The sequence below is a fragment of the Haliaeetus albicilla genome, chromosome 26, assembly GCF_947461875.1.
Source record: "Haliaeetus albicilla chromosome 26, bHalAlb1.1, whole genome shotgun sequence".
Classification (NCBI taxonomy): Eukaryota; Metazoa; Chordata; class Aves; order Accipitriformes; family Accipitridae; genus Haliaeetus; species Haliaeetus albicilla.
Genome location: NC_091508.1, coordinates 22,141,456 through 22,158,290, shown reverse-complemented (window position 1 = coordinate 22,158,290; position 16,835 = coordinate 22,141,456). Strand labels below are relative to the sequence as shown.

The window sequence follows — 16,835 nt, the reverse complement described above, 5'->3', positions numbered from 1 at the left end:
TAAAAGATAGAAATGAGCAACTAAATACAATCCAGGTCATGCACACAAAATCCTCTTAAAGAACAGCTCCAGTTTAATCAATGAAACACACCTATGTAGAAAGGGAGGAGGAGGGCTCTGCAGTCTCACTATTTCAGAGCAAGCATGAAGCATTTTAACATACCAGATGCACCACTGAGTTACCTGCTATTTCTTGCAAGCGATCTTCATCGATGTTTGGATCGAAGTCACTTCCCAAGACATCTGTACTCCACGTTTCACTCACAGTTTCTGATATATCTCTGTCATCAGTCAACCCCATCATATCACGGATTTCGAATTTACGGAGCTTGTCATCAAGATTATCCTGAGTTGTGGCTATGTAAAAATAAAAAGTTCTCAATTTTTTTAAAGGCTTCTCCAATTACTTCTGATTGAAAATCTGTAAAAGTAAATTATGGGGGGGGGGGGGGGGGAAACAACACAAACAAAACAACCATCTAATTCTGTCAGGTAAGACAGTGTTTTAAATTAAGGCCTGCAAAGCAGTATACTATTCAAGAGATGCTGTCTGAAAACAGTTTTTAAGCACATTTGAGACATAAGGAGAAAAATCTTAAACTATACATGGTGACCTATCAACTAAATTGACAGACAAAATTAATAAAATTTAGTGCACTATCAAGAAACTGATACAATGCCTGTAAGAACTTATCACAGAAAAGCTTAGGCCTCTAGATATCATTCAAGTCCAAACCCTGTGCTCAAAACAGGGTCAATTACAGCAGGTTGCTCACGGTCATGTCCAATCATGTTTTGAATATCTCCAGGCTAGAGATACCACAACTTCTTTGGGCAACCTGTTCCAGTGTTTGACAAATATATATTAAACAGGAAGCTATCCAGATGCTTTAAGACTACTCCAATCCATATCACCCTATTCCCTGAAGGGGAAAAACTCGGTATCAAGCAAAACTTTACAAGCACTTTCCTATAAAGGACTTAAGCCTCAAAACCCCATGCAACTTCCTTTTCCTAACAACAGACTGCAAGTAGTATTTCTTGAGAAAAAGAAAAAAAAACCAAAATCATAAACAAATGCAAGAATGATTGCACAAGGAAAACTTTTACTTATTTTTTCCTGAACTAGTCCATTTTTCAACCTTTTTCCACAGAAGTCGGGCTTTACCATCTACAGCACCTCAGGCTCTTGTATTAGAGAATGTGCACCTGCCTTGTTCATGCTCTAACAGCTGCAGAGCTTCAACGCCATTGCTCCCAGAGGGGCCTGCGCCAAGCTCTGACACAGACTCCCCTTCTAAATCCAAAGATGACACAGAGTTGGAGCGATTTGAAGGACCTGTAAAAACAGATTTTACTGTAAATCTAATTTGAATAACAGTTCCTAAATACACAGCATTAATAATCCAGGACACAATTAAATAGAAAGATGAAAAGAAATAAAGTAGCAGTTCCAATATAAAATACTGAATTGATGAACTAAATGTGCATTTGCTCTACTCTTGATCCCTATTCTATAGATACCTAACCCACACTGTGATTTGTACTTCCTAGGTTTAGAGTACTAGGCTAACAATAATCTACAAATACATTACCAGAAATGGCCAGAATCTCAACATTACCATACTTAACTGTAACTAAAAAGTCAATAAAATCTTTGCCGTTAATTTATTTATGTGTCCATGAATTTGTTTTCTTATTTTGAGGAGAGAGAGAACAAAAACTAAGCTATGGAAGTTATACAAAATAATGCACGCCAAGTAATCTGTACAAACCTCTTCAATACCACAAATAAGCCTGTGCTTTGTTGCGTGTCTGAGCTTCATATAAAGGAGTTGTCCAGAGTCCAGAAACTATTCTGAGGTATGTAATAGCTTATTAAAACATGATGAAAAATAAGTCTGAGAAGTCTAAGTTTAGAGCCAAGTTAGATTATCTTAATAATTAGTATTGCACTTAAGTTTCAAAAAAAAAAAAAAAAAAATTAAAAATCCCTCTGTTTTCTTTTTCTAAATACACTTAGTTTTTTCTTCCTAATTCTCAGACTCAGTTATGCCTTTGCAGTTCAAAATTTAGCTCCAGACTTTTTTCTTTGAATGGCTAAGAGAAGAGACAGGCTCTCACAATAAAATAGCACAGTCTTCAAAATGGCAAAGATGACATGCTGTGTTTAACAGAAGTTCCTTTTATAGTTAAGGAAAAAAAAAAAAAAAGGGGGGACAAAATTTCTTCAAGACTTAAGTAGCCCTTCACCTTCAGATATTCCTTCCAGATTATCACTGCAGAGGGAAAAGCGCAAGGTTTTATCAGGTTTACCATGGAGTTTGTTTTCATCAACAGGGACATCTCCTTGTCCGCCATCTGCAAGCTGCATATTTAAGACCTGGAGAATGGGGGAAAGAAACAAGACTTCCTTAAAATAATCTATTTTTCAGATAATTAAATAGTAAATAAAACATTACACACATTTTTTGCATTGTTTTCCCTAGATGTTAATGGCACAATCAAATTTCTAACATACAGTTTGAAAAAAGACAGCTATCTCCAAAGTCAGAGCCTGGGGAGAACGTAAGGTAACCAAGACATGAACATAAGGCAAGTCCTGATAACAACGGAGCCACCAGCTCCCTCATCACCCTGGCAGACTAATATAACATGGAAACTGATCCTTACAAGGCTGCAAAAGGAGATAGTTCAGATTATCTGGCAAGGCAGCAAAGATGAAAGCAGAAGCTGTGCTACGGCTGGTGAAAAAAAACCAGCCCTATACTAAGCAACATAGTCTGAAGGCATTCATGGTGGCACAACCACAGCTCTGCCCTCACAAGAAGCTGGGCCTGTGTGTTTCAAGTCTGAGCTGCCAAAAACGTTGGGATCAGCGTTCTAGTTCTGTCATTCACCTGTGCCACTTGATCCAAAGGACAGAGCATGCAGACAGATAATTGAATCAGTTTCTTTAGGCTCAGAAACAATAGCACAAATTTCCTCTTAAGCATGCTAGATGACAAAGCCTCTTCATCAATCCGCCAGGTTCACTTTTCCTGTGTTAATATACTGCTTTTCACACCTTGCAGATATATTAACTGGGGGGGGACGACGACAACAACACACGTGGACGGGACACCTAACAAAGGGAAATTTGAAAGCTACAATCCCCAAGTTCAGTAAAATAAAGTAAGGATTTTAATTCCCATTCTAGATTTACTACCCGAACTTAGTGTCACAACTTCATTGTTCTGCTATTAGAGAACACAGAAGCTGTACGTTTCAAAATATCTGAGACATGATAGTTTTTGCATACCTCATTTTCTGACATCATTCCTGGAGTAATCTGTGGACCTGTCCCCAAAGAAATCACCAGCACTTCTTCCGGCTGAACTTCTGGGATAGTCTCCTGGGAGGATCCTTCATGATCTCCGTGCTGATCCATTAGAATATTTGATCTACTTCTGCTACGAGTTGCTAAGAAAGTATTTTGAAATATCAACATCAGAAAGCTTTTCCTTGTTTGAAGAGGAAAAAGACAATACAATGCAAATACAGAACGGCAATGTTTTGAATTAATAATATGCATACTAAATAAACTTACAAAATGAAAAGTCATATTAGACTGAGAGATGGAACTAGTGTTTAAATTTGAGCACTGAACTGTGAAAACTTTCAACATAAGAGTTTAGAGAAACAAGGTATACTATGTCCTGTTTGCCTACACAAATACAGTTTACTCCAATCACAGAAAGACCCTTAATAAATTAATTGAGAAAATGAAGAAGTTTGTTACCAACAAAAAAAGGTCTAGGTTCCTGTGGTTTATAACTCTGTTTAATTGATTTATTTAGAAGCTTTTTCTCCTAAAAAGCAGGGAAATCTTATTGTAACAGGTGCATCAAACTCAGACACACAATTCAATACTAGTTGGTTTACTTTGATTATTTTGTGACTCTTCATTAGCCTTTCCAAGTAGCCTCATATTCCCACATTTGGCACCGCGGAAGGAAAAACATCCACATGGAATTAAGATTTCTAAGTATGGCAGCATGACACCAGTTATTTCTTTATCTGATTCGGGGAAAACAAGGCAAGTGTGCAGAAGTCACAGCCAAATTCTGATCATCACACAAAGGCGCACAAGGTCTTTTTAAAAACTACATGTACATATGAAATGAGTTTCATATAGAAAACAATGAAGTCAATCTGAAAAAGCAACTGATTGCCAAAGTAAACCAGAGGCATGCTTAGTCATGTGTTATAAGTAAAAGTTTCACAGTGAAGAATGGAAAGAGGGCATTACCCACCAAAAGGGGTTACTAGAGTTATATGAGCTGAAAGATTGGTAGCAGAAGTATCCCAGGCAGTAATGGCTGCCAATTGCTGTCCTGGATTTCGAAAGCATTAAAATGAAACAAAAGAAATAAAAACTTTGAGCAAAAACTATTTTATACCATAAAATAAATGCTGTTGAGCCACTACTTTATAGGCATAAGACCAGAACCATTCAGAATTAGAGTTAAAACAACATGGGATAGGTTTGTTTTGGGGTTGGTTTTGTGGGTTTTTTTGCCACTTATCAGGCTCTACATATTTTTATCCTGTTAGACACTAACACCAAATCTCTCAAACAAAAATATCCCATGTGGTCATATTAATGTAAATATACACTGAAGGAGAGTAGCACACTTCCTATTTTAAGAGGAAATATTATTGAAATGGAAAAGTTCAAGACCCAGAAATCCTATTCAAAAAGAGGACAAAAACCCAAACAAACGTAAAATTGCATTACAATATACTAACGTTTAGAATTAGACTGGGCAAATAATGGAGGAAGAAGAAAGCTTCTCTTCTCAGCACATACTCTAAAAGTTCTGCTCTTGCTTTTTCATCCTCCTCCACATTTGCTCTCTTCTGAGAGACAGAAATTTGAAACTTATTCTATCCCACTAATTAAATGTCATTGCTTCTATCTTACCACTTTCCTAAGCAATCTTCTCTCCTAGATCTGCTTCCCACCTTCAAACTTTCCCTTTATTATCATTGCACTAGCGTGACTACCAACCACTCCAGCGTTTTTCTCAAGTTCAATCCAGAGTGATGAAACTCACCATGCTTGCATCACAAAGTAAGGAAGTTACCTGGCTTTCTATGCAAAAGAAAATTCTTCACCATCTACACAGAAAAAGTAAGAACTGAAGGTGTAGTCCAAGAGTAGCCCCAAGACATGACTGAAAAAATGGCACAGAAAATGTATCAAGGTATCAGAAATCATGCAAGAAGTCTGCTCGCTCTCCTTACCTATCGGTAATCGATTTTTTTTGTTAGCTGGAGTAGTTGCAGGAGAAAGTTGTGGGGTATTATATGGAGTCATTTCAAGGCTGCTGCTTTTCCCCGGTTTGTTCTGGGGTAAGTTTGCCAGCAAGTTTTCCAAAGCCATCCGATCTTCCTTAAGTTGATCGCTTGACATTACATTCCGCATAAAGCCAACCTAAAAATTTACAGTTAGTCTTGGTAAGAATTGCAGTGTAAATTATCAGCCTTGTTTATCCTATCTGTAAACATATGGGGACAAGTTTATACTACTCTTTTTTAAGAATTTAAGATATTACCAGAGTAGTTAGCTGGCTGTATGTCATGTAAACCACTGTTCTACTCAACCCCTCCAGAAGGTTAACAGAAGACATTGGAGGAGTTTCAACAGCACGCCCATCGATTACTACATCCAGGAAAGCAGCAACACAGCTCTGCAAAGAGAAGACATAGTTTTTAAATGAGACACCATTTACTACGGTTTGGAAAGAACATAAGTTACAACAAGAGTTAAGTAGTTTACATAATGATGTAAGTTTTGTTTCCTACTTTTAAAATCTTAGGATAAAATACCATGTATCATTAAAATCACTGAAGAGCAAGCAAGGAAAGCACGCAGTTTTAGCATTTCCTTCATTCCTTTTCTGCATTCAAAAGTATTATTTATTTAAGTGTCTTCTTACAATGTTTTAAAAAATTAAACTGTTTTATGGCAATTAAACTGCCCCTTCCTGAAGAATCTACTGAGCACAGACTAAAAGTGAAACAAGGAAGCAACACACAATATCACTTTCTAATCTGATTGAATGCTACTTGTATAATAAATGTGTAACTTTGTATGATGACTATGTAACAATTATAGTTAGCAAAACCCTGGAAGTTACACAAACAAATCAACAGTTTTTTAAACATATGGCAATACATCAAAGATCATTAGTTTCACTGTTCCTCTGGTGAAACTAATTTCAGTATTGCTATGGATGATTCATCCTAACAAAGGAAAAGCTGAACAAAAAAAAAAGCAAAACTACGCAAAAAAGTGACAGAAGTTACTTGCACTAACAAATTACTTGGTGTTAAACCAGGTTTCATACAAAAGTTGTCTTCAGATCAAAGTGTTTTCTTTAGATTCAGTAGAAAAAACACAGACAATAATTCAGCATGTCAGTTTAAAAGGTAACTTGCTTTTACTTCTTTTTTTGTAGTTTCTTTTGAGAAGTATTATGTCAGAGTAGAAGCAAGAATCCCCAACCCTTAACTCTAGTACTCAAGATTTTGTTCCCAGCTTTGTGCAGGATTTAATCTGTCTTTCAGTACATGTAACTTGGAAGTTAAACGCTTAGAAAGTCCTTTGCAATGTCTGACACAAGTGACTGCAGAAGGAGGAAGTACACACGCAAGTCTTAGCTTTTTTTAGTCTGGGTTCTTACTTTGTCAAATTTAGCAAGGTTACTCTTCATGCGCGGATCTCCCTCTTCAGAACCCGTCATTGCCAATTGCTGCAGAAGTCTCCCAACCTGAAATTAAAAAGAAGTATGAAGAATAAGCATTTCAAATCATCATCATGATGAACCCGATTATAAAAAATAGTTTAAAAAAAATCCTCCATTCTAAATTTTTTTTCCAGTTAATACTCCGAGAAATACTCCTGACTGAGTGGACAGTCTTAAACTTGCTTTCAGGGCAGAAAAAATGCAAGAAGCTTTAGAAAAAAAGCAGTCATTGCATTTACCAAGAAAATTTGCACACACAGTATGCTATGAGCATCCATACTTCCCCCCCTTCCCAGGAACAAAGCATGTTTTGTTTTTACAACACGTCAGAATTGAGAGTTGAATCTAGGTCATCTTAAACCTAGAGACTTTAACAGGCTATATATATTTTACTAAGAATATGTTGGAAGATAAAAAATAGCAAGAGGGCTAACCCTTGTTTCAGAGCATATATTCCTTATTAATCTCCAACTGCAAAACAACTCTCAAATTTAAAGAGCTGCCAACTGCAAGCTCTCCTACAACAGGCAAGCAATGACACAGGAGAAGATTGCTAATGTATTTTAGAAAAACACTGGCAAGGCCCTATCAGTAACAGTCTAGTGAGTAAAACTCACCAGAAGGATTATACTGCGAGAATCACTTGCTGTCCAGTTTATAGACAACATTAAAAAGTAGGGTTTGTTCCTTGTGTGGTGAATATCCTCAGTCAGACAAGCATTGCTTAATACCTTCAGACTACACCTCTACATGCTATCATTAAATTGCCCAAGTATTTGCACAAAGACAAAAATTTGTCATGAGGCCCGGGGAATACTCTAAGGTCTAATGAAACAGTAGATAGCTACCCACCAGAAATACTGGTCATTACTGCCAGACAAGAAGGTTTTTTCAGCAAAATATTTCATTATTTTGTGCAATACCTGGCATAATATTTAACATTAGCAAGAACAGCACAACATTCATTTACACACATTCCAGAATTCATCTTATAGTCACTTTTACACTTTAGCTTCCATCCCTTATAATAGCTTTTATAAAGTACATTTGCAACTCTTTTAAGAGATAAAGGAATACATGCTATCAATTTTTTAAAGTCAATATTTTAAGCAAACAGATAAACTTTAGAGCATGCCTTTTCAGCAACAATTAACACAAATATTTTGCTAGCATTTGTCTTATAGGTAGGAGGGACAGTACCTTTACATCTACTGTAGTAACATCAGTTCTAGTGGGGGGGGGGGGAAAAAAAAGGCCAAGAACTTTTTCTTTTTTTTTTTTTTTTTTTTTTTTTTTAAGACTACTTTAAAGTGAATCATACCTGCATCAGATTAAATCTTGCCACTTCATTTATAGGAGCATCAGAAATGATCCCATACTGTTCTGGGTTAACAATTGCAGGACAGATGAAACACGCTAGAAGAAGATCTGTGCACATTGCTCTGACCTCCCCAACCTCCAGCCTGTCTACGCACGAGAGCGTTTTGTACATTTGTGACACAATCCATCTCAAGCTGTGAGGAAAACAGTAAGTGTTTTGTTTGAGATAGCCAATGAATTTGTTCACCAAGGTCACCAGCTTGGCCTCATTGGAGTCAACCATCTCTTGGACTCTTTGCTTGAACTTTTCTGTGCCTTTCTCTCCAAATAACTTTTCCTGTTGTACTGGAGAGAATCTCTCAATTAGCTTGTTTGGATCAGTTTCCAAGTGGTCTTCATCTTCAACCAGAAGCTGCATGATTGGCTCATGTAAAGTTGCAGTAAGAAAAAGTTTTGCAGAAAAGAGTCCTTCAGAGAAAAGTTTGAATAAGATGCTGAATGCACAGGTGCCTCGTCTCAACAGCCGCCTAGGGTTGTCACTTTCCTTGAGTTCAAATTCAATCAAGTAACGAAGGACCTGGAGGAGGTAGCTCTCATCCTCCTGCATGATGCAGTTGCCATAAATGGAGGTAAAGACTGTGTGAATGACACTCTGAGTGTTGTCCTGGTTAAGCTTCTCTCCAGCGACCAGACAGGATGCAATAAGCCTAGGGTTCTCTCTCAATCTGTTTAGGAATTCTCCATAAGCAGTCTCCTGAAATCCCAACTGCTTATATCCATCCACAAACTGCGTGTCCTCCAGAATTTTAGCATGCTGGCAACATTCAGCAGGAGAAGCTTCAGCACTTTAAAGAAAAACATTGAAACAGTTTAAGTAACTCTTAAGCAAACAAACTTCATAAAAGATGCTACATGGTCAATCTATTAACAAGACTACAACCAAGGAAAAAAGTCTTTCCGTACAGTTAATACAAATGATTTGCAAATTCAGGAATAAGGAGAATTTGCTGCAATAAACTATGAACAGACGCAAAACACACACATATATTGAAAAAAGGTAGCTTAAACAGCCAACAAGTAAGTTTCAGGCGAGTCAGATTTCCTAGTTGAGATCTGCTTTAAAAACCTTACTATTTTTACGATTAGTACAGCAAAAGACTCCAGATACCAAATGCGAAAAATCTGATGGATTTGCTGCAATTCACAGAAGTGTAGGAGCTTGTTCTTGCCAGGACCACCCCCACCCCTGAAATCACCTTGTTATGATCAGTCTGTCCAAGTTAATCCTTTGCTGCTTGGAAATCCATGCTGTGCGGTACAGCTTTTCAGCTGTCTTCAATACATCTGCATTGAGCCTCTGAATAAGTTGCTTTTCTGAATTTACATACAGCCGTTCCTGCTTGAGGTGATGAGCTAGCGTGTGTATATCCAGCTTCACCATCTTGGGCAGCGAGCGGGTTACACAGTACTCACTGAAAGAAAGAAAGAAAGAAAATGAAACAGGTGAATTACAACTGTTAGGGAACAAGTTCTGTTAGCCTCAATGAAGTGATAAGCAGGTCATAAACTTACACTTAGCAGTAAATACTGCTGTGCCCCTTCCATGGTAGCATATTAATATGTTCTCTCAAATCCACAGCCCACCACTTAATAACTGAGTCACTCCTTAATGCAAGGTTTCCTAATTGCCAATTTCATTAACCCCTTGTTATGTCAGCACATCAGGGACACCTGCATAGTAGCAAATGGTATTTTCAACTCACACTCATGAACTGAAATAGTAATACAGTACAGAGCTACAAAACTCCTGCACCACACCTCCAATACACAAGGTAAGAAACGGGCCGTTATTGGAGAGATGTGGCCCTTGCTGCAGCTTAAGTGACACAGGCTTATGGAGATGAAGAGGGGTCCCGTTCCGACCCACAGTCTGGTCAACAGGCAAAAAGATTTCTGCACTTACTACTTTGTCCTAAAGCACGCCCACGTAACGCAGCACTATCCAAGTACTTGGGTATGGTTATCTCTGGCCTGTTAAAACAAATGACCTCTCTCACCTATGCATAAGAAGCACCAAGCTCCCAATATTGGTGTTTTCTGCTAAGATATTTTAAATAATAATATTACTTATTAAAAAAAAATTAAATAAAATCAAGGAGTATCAATACCCAGATAAGGCAGAAGTTGGAAATTAAGTCTAGAGACTTTGCTCAACAGTAGAACTCATTCAGAAAAAATTCCTCAAATATTTCAATTCAGAAGAATATTTCTTTGGGCCATGATCCAAAAATGTTGTTTTAAAGAGAGAAAAACTGAAACAACCGTAGGCTTTCATAGCACATCAGGGACAAAAATCTACACAAACTACTGTTACGTTGCAATGTAACATCAGCTCTAACTTCGTAATTAGAGAGCTTCTTAAGTTACCAGTTAGCAGTTAAAGACTACCACACCATTCAAAACAAGCTCAAGGAGCTAATCCATCTAAAAATGAACTCTATGGAAGAAAAAAAAACATCACCTGCATTAATGCTGACAAGGGAAGGGGCAGAACCATGCAGATCAGATTATGTTTCCATGGAATTAATGATTAATTGCTTTACATCTTCTTCCCCACCAGAACTAACAGCTACACTAGCTGATTTGGGAAGAAAAAGGGGTTGATCCAGATATAATGTGTAACAGCTATCTGTCAGATATATTGCTAATGGATATATGTCAGAGCTGTCAAGGTGTCTGGCGATGAACCCTTCAAAGCCATACTACAGTTAAATGAAAAATTTACTTCCCACAACCTGTAGTGACTCTTGAGGAGCCTTGCTCCACAAAACCATTTAGTCCATGCTTGAGAAACTACAAATAATGTAGTTATAATGTACAGCCTAATGCTCTCCCCTTTTAGTGTTTTAAAGATCTGTGGTTCACTGCTCAGCATAGCAGGAGATGATCCTCTCTGAAGAATACAGATTAGCTCCCTAATTAGGCACAGGTTTTACATTTGTTGGGATTTTTTCAGTGTGTGGAGAAAGCCTGATAACCAGGTGCAGTGACAACCATCACTGAGTTTTAACCTCACAACCAAAACCCTAGCAGAGACAAAAAGAGATGCTGTCACAAGCCTTCATGCATAAAAAATTGCAATCTTCTTACACCTGATGGTTTGAAGGCCATTCCTAGCAAATACAGACAACTGTGTATATAAAGCTCTCAAACAACCCCCCCCCAACCAAAAAAACCCAGCAACCCTAATCAGTGGTTACAGCTGATGCATCCAAAAATGAGATTAAGCAAGGAACTTGAAGGATGCACTAATTTAGATGTTTTTAACTAGGACTGTCTCAACAAAAAGAAACACTGACATTACTGCCACAGTGCTCTGAGAAACAAATAATGACTTCTTGCAAGAAATTTATTTTTGGTTCCAGAATTTAAGGGCTCGCAAAAAAAATAGCAGTAAACTTGATACTGCCTGCAAACACAACAGTAACTAGTTATTAGGCTATAAGCTACTAGTATCAGCCAGGAAGAAGAGGTTGTATCCATAAAAACCATACATTCACAAGATCTGCAGAACTACCTTCTGTCTTTTCAGATGCTTTCCACTGTAAGGCTGTACTTAAGAGTAATCACAGTTTATCAAAACTTAACAGTTTTAGTTGACATTTTCTGTTTTAAGGTATCCACCCACCGGCTCCACTTTTCTGGACAGAAAGTTCATCCAAGTGGTTCTCCTGCTTGTAAGCAAGTTTTGAGAAGGAACAGGGGACCCACACGGGGTATCCCCTACGAACAGCCTGTTGACTTCGCCCACGTTCCTATGCCTTTGCCTTGCAAAATCTCAAAACAAGTTTCTATTTTTGCGTCACTCGTTATAAACACATTTAACAGTAGACAAGCCCATTAAACGGCTTCTGAGGTGTCTCATATACTTACAAGTAAAGTGATTTCTCTCACTGTTTGACTCGATTTTTTTTTTTTTTTTTTTTTTTTTACTAGAGAAGATGTTTTCAGCATCAGGGATGGGCTAAGCACTCTGACAGCTTTCAGCCTCTGAGGAAAGACCATTCTTTTCTCCCCTGGCCCACAGGTGGGAGTGAACTCCAAAAGCCCAGTCAGCAAAAGAGACAAAGGTGGCCTGGAAACAGTACACCTTTTCTGTTAAAAGTTATGATTATCAAAACAGCAGTTAAATTGCTGGTAACCTTTTCTGGAGCTACGGACAATTAAAAAAAAAAAAAAAAAAAGAAATCAGTTAATACTCAGAAAGCATGTAAGACTCCCACACAGTCCAGAGACCTAATACACATGCATATAATCCACTTGTCCAACAAACAACAAGAGCAACAAAAGAGTAGAAAAGGTCAGACTACTGCAAAACAATACTGTACCATTCACGATGCCACCTGAAAAAGAAAAAGACAGCATGGGCATCGCACACACTCGGAAAGTGAAGTTACCACCTAACACACAAACGATTTGGGCATCTCCTCATGGCAGAGCATCACAGCCATTAAACAGAGACACTGAAGCACTGAGTAACTGTGAGAAACTGCACTCTACTGTGCATTCTGATCTTTTGCAAACTAACTGCCACCATGAACTTCAGGCCCAAAACAAAACAAAGCTCCAAAGGCTACCATTACCCACACCTGTACTTCTAAATGTACTGGTCCCATGACTACCTGATAATATCCTATCAATTGGACACTACCCATGTGTCTATCTTATCTGTCTCTACTGTAGAACACCATAAATAACGAAAGCAAGAGAAGAATTGATTAGGAACTGAACCGCAGCAGGTTAATAAGTACCACTGCTTTGTCAAGAACTATGAAAATCCGCAAGATTTTCCTGTCAATCCGCAGGAAGTCAACTGCACAACAGCAGTTTTTACCCTAATGTACAAGAAAAAGGGATCTGCAGCTTCCCCGTTTTTACAATCCTCCATAAAAATTAAACTAATTTGACTGCTAGTGATTGCTACTGAAATACACCTCTATGAAGAGGAATGCCTCATTCACTCCCATTTGCCAGTTTTGAAAAATGAATTATTCTGAAGTCACACAAGTATAGCAAGCAACAGTGCAAACAACTTTTGTCTCCACCTTAAGTTTCTGGCAGACATTTGAGAACACTAGAGATGTAAAGCCGGTAGTTTAAAACACACAGCACTCCAGCAGGCTTCAGACCGGCTATAAAGAAAACTTGCAGCATAGTAAAGAAAACCCAAAAAACCTAGTCGAGCAAGATGCACACGTTATTACTCTTCAGATACCAGTATTATTAACACAGCCAGTCTTGAAAGAAGAAACTGTTGTACCACTAACACACCTACATGATACACACTGCTCCCCTCCAAAAACCTCTTCCATTTATAATCAGTATGAACAGACAACAGTTGCATTCTCTGACCTTCCCAGGCTGCACAACATTCACTCCACGCCAGCATTCGGGACAAGAGCTTTAGAGGCAATTAGCCACAGTTACGTATTTGGTAACACACCACAGAAGGCAGCATTAGAGCAGAGCAAGCGGCGGCAGCTTCAGCTGGTACTAATTCCAGAAAGTTGTTTGTCAGATTACTTTATCAGTTTCTCATAAACAAAAAGGTGCCCATAATTGCCAATTACCTGCTTTATGACTACCACACACCATACCTGAAATAATCGATGTCTGTACGCAGCTGTATAAAGGAGACAGTTTAGGAAATTTAGATACCCAACAGTCTGCTGTGGCTGAAGAAACAACAGATATTAAATAGTTCCTGCTATGTGCAAATTATTTTTCAATCCTGACAATTTTATTTTGATATGAAAACATTTCAATTTTTTGTCAGTTATTTCAAGACTACTTAGTAACCTACTAAAAGCTGCGACACAGTAAGAGAAGCTTAGCACAACGATTCAAACAATTTCACTTCATGGTGCTCCACCATACCAACAACAAAGATTACATGACCTGACAGCATCTAAGATGTTTTGCCCTGCTATCTGCATGACATAAGTTTGGCTGAGAACCCAAGACAATCTATGCCTTTGATGAACGCAGGACACAGATTGCTTCCTACATTTAAAAGTCCTGGAAAACACTACGTTTAATCCTTAGGTACTGAACTCCACCTTACAACGTACGTGGGTTTGTACCATGGCACACAGGAACAGGCGACATCTCTGTTGAGTATTTCTGCAGTTCAGTTGACAGAAAAGAGATTAAGTAAAATAGTAAATACTGCTAGTACACCAGATTCTTCTTCCTCCTCCAGTGTTTCCTGCTCAGGGTTATTTGCTCCTCCTGAGTCTTGCTATGCAAGACCCGACTTCCAAAGCAAGTTTGGGCAGATCTAACGCACACAGGGCAGGGCAGGGCAAGGCAAAATTGAAATCACTCCATCCTACTGAAAAATAATTCCTAAGAAAGCTTGAACAGCTTCCATGCTAATTCACATCAGATGAAGTACCTCTTTCTTCATTAATATTTATAGTAATAACTAACAAGCCTTAATTCTTTATATAAGCTAACAGCCTATCTCCCAAAGTTGAGCTAAAAAAAGTCCATTTTTCAGTAGGGTAGTTCACCATGACCTAGGACTTATCTGCTCAACTCTCACATTACAGTACCCACCATCTCAAAACACGCATACAACATGCAAAATGCATTTCAATTTGCTACAGTTCAACTATCTAATCAATATTTATAAGAAACTCATACCTCAAGTCTGTTTCTGCCCAGCGGCTGCTCTGCAGCTAGCACTGAACATACTGTCTATCCAGCAAGATTTATGTGCAAGGTGCACCTTGTTTCTCATGCCCCTTAACAGAACTTATCAGTAATGCACAGGATCGGTTGGCTACTAAATTATCTACTACGATATTACGGTGTTGCATAAAATCAACAAAAGCATATAACTGTGCCAAAATCTCCAGTTGCTTGTAACGCTAGAAAGAGGAGTTCCCCTTACATAAGGAGCCATACTAATAAACTGTTAGTCAGAAGAAGTGCAGAACTTGAAGGTGCTCAAACTGACAAAAACAACCAGCTCCCAGCCCCTTCTCTCGAGAGTAGCTCCCTTCCTCATCGTGCAACATCCCATCTGCAGTCCACCATGAAGGGTAACTGCTACTAAGGACAGAGTATAGGACTTATACTCCAGGACCTGACAAATCTCACATTGAAACCCTCATATGGAGTATCTTAAATATTCTGGAACCCTCCAAGGCAGCAACAGTTTAGAAGTCCATTTCCTAAAACCACCATCCTGCTGCTTTTACAGAAACACAGTATTTCAGGTTTCATGTACTGCCCATGCCATTCCTCCCTCCATCATCTTCAAACTGCAGCTTCTACTTGTGAGTCAACTGCATCGTCCACAAAAATAGCATTCTACCTATCAGTAAGGGTAGTGTCACATGCTCGATTTGAGCGCTTCATCGTAACGGACGGCTCTGTTCCTTCAGAGCATGGTATCATGACTTTGCAAGAAAAAAGACCGACACTCGCTTGATCAAGTTCTTCAACATTAAGGGTCTATCGGGAACAAAAAAGGGAAGTCACAATATGCGTCAAGTTACAAGTTTTAAACCTGCGTAACAGAAAGCCACAAAGGAGAGACGCCAGCGACATTCTCACCGAGCCGCTTCGACAGCGACTCGTTGCCCAATCCCACAGTGGCCGAGAGCAGCGAGGGCCCCAGCCGCCAAGTGCTTCAATTTTTCAAATACCTCCGCAAACCTCAAGAACTACCGGTTCTCAGACACACTAACATGGCAGGTAGGACTGGCTCCGGCCGGAGGCGGCTGACAGAGGGGAAAAAAAAAAAAAAAAAAAAGGCACAGATAAACACTCGAGGAAATCTTAGGGCCAACTTCGCTCCGTGCCCCCCCTCGCCGCTCCCACGGCGCCAGCCTTTCCCCCCCCCGCCGCAGACCCCGCACGTGGCTCTGGACAAACCTCCCTCCCCGGCGCTGAATCCCAGCACCCCCACACCCCGCCGACCCCCGCGGCTCGGTCCCCGCGGAGCGCTGCCCCCGCCTTCCCCGCTCCCTTCCCCTGAAAAAAAAAAAAACAACAAAAAAAAAAACCGAAGAAGGTTTGGTCAGGCCCCGGGGCCGGCGGGCGGGCTGCGGGGCGGCCTGGCCTCGCCTTCCTCGGCCCTCCTCCTCCTCAGAGCAACGCGGGGCGAGGGAGAAGCCAAGCGGTACGGCGGAGGAGAAGAAAGAGGAGAGGAAAGCGGGGGGGGGGGGTTTAGGAGCGCACCCCTTACCCAGCCAGCGCCCCGGCTCCGGCTCCGCCGCCGCCCGGCTCCCGCTGCGGCCCCGAGCCAGGCGCGGCGCGGCACTGCGCAGGCGGCGGGCGGTAACGGCGACCGCGCTCCTGGGACTTGTAGTCACTTGGCCGGGGGGAGCGGGGGGGGGGGGGCCGACGGCGGAGCGGAGCTCCGCCGTCGGCCCCCCCCCCCCCCGCTCCCCCCGGCCCAGCGCTGAGCTCCTTTCCTTCCCATTCCCCCCGCCCGTCTATTTTTTTATTTTTAAATACCACCATTCTTTATTTAGCTCACCCCCGTTCTGCTCGTTTATTCCAGCCCGACTATTTTGGGAGGAAGGCGAGCGGTGGCTGGAAGGATTTGGAGGGAAGAGCGAGGCTGAGGGGGTCTTTGGTGCGGGCTCGGTGGGGTTGGGGCTGGGGGCGGGGAGCTGGGTGTTGCGCAAGCTCTTCGTGTTGCGG

General features: G+C 40.2%; 3 protein-coding genes across 8 annotated transcripts in view; 2 read left to right on the top strand and 1 right to left on the bottom strand.

The window, feature by feature from the left end:
- The window catches only part of RPL35 (ribosomal protein L35), a 152,643-nt gene that overhangs the window by 41,236 nt on the left and 94,572 nt on the right, over window positions 1–16,835 (top strand). The gene's annotated exons all lie outside the window — the stretch shown is intronic.
- The window catches only part of HSPA5 (heat shock protein family A (Hsp70) member 5), a 100,403-nt gene that overhangs the window by 76,255 nt on the left and 7,313 nt on the right, over window positions 1–16,835 (top strand). The window lies entirely within an intron of this gene.
- The window catches only part of GAPVD1 (GTPase activating protein and VPS9 domains 1), a 32,832-nt gene that overhangs the window by 15,940 nt on the left and 57 nt on the right, over window positions 1–16,835 (bottom strand). The window contains exons 1-11 of one of the 6 annotated variants that reach the window (XM_069771399.1): window positions 16,375–16,483; window positions 9,371–9,586; window positions 8,116–8,959; window positions 6,732–6,818; window positions 5,601–5,735; window positions 5,290–5,479; window positions 4,296–4,376; window positions 3,302–3,462; window positions 2,254–2,383; window positions 1,214–1,339; window positions 184–357 (exon numbers count right to left, since the gene is read on the bottom strand). In XM_069771399.1, coding sequence (XP_069627500.1) covers window positions 184–357; window positions 1,214–1,339; window positions 2,254–2,383; window positions 3,302–3,462; window positions 4,296–4,376; window positions 5,290–5,479; window positions 5,601–5,735; window positions 6,732–6,818; window positions 8,116–8,959; window positions 9,371–9,555 — 2,113 coding nt within the window. In that variant the 5' untranslated portion in view covers window positions 9,556–9,586; window positions 16,375–16,483. Of the gene's footprint in view, window positions 1–183; window positions 358–1,213; window positions 1,340–2,253; window positions 2,384–3,301; window positions 3,463–4,295; window positions 4,377–5,289; window positions 5,480–5,600; window positions 5,736–6,731; window positions 6,819–8,115; window positions 8,960–9,370; window positions 9,587–12,047; window positions 12,344–16,374; window positions 16,484–16,835 lie in introns of those variants that run through there. The other 5 variants (XM_069771400.1, XM_069771396.1, XM_069771395.1 and 2 more) reach the window with 5 other exon arrangements.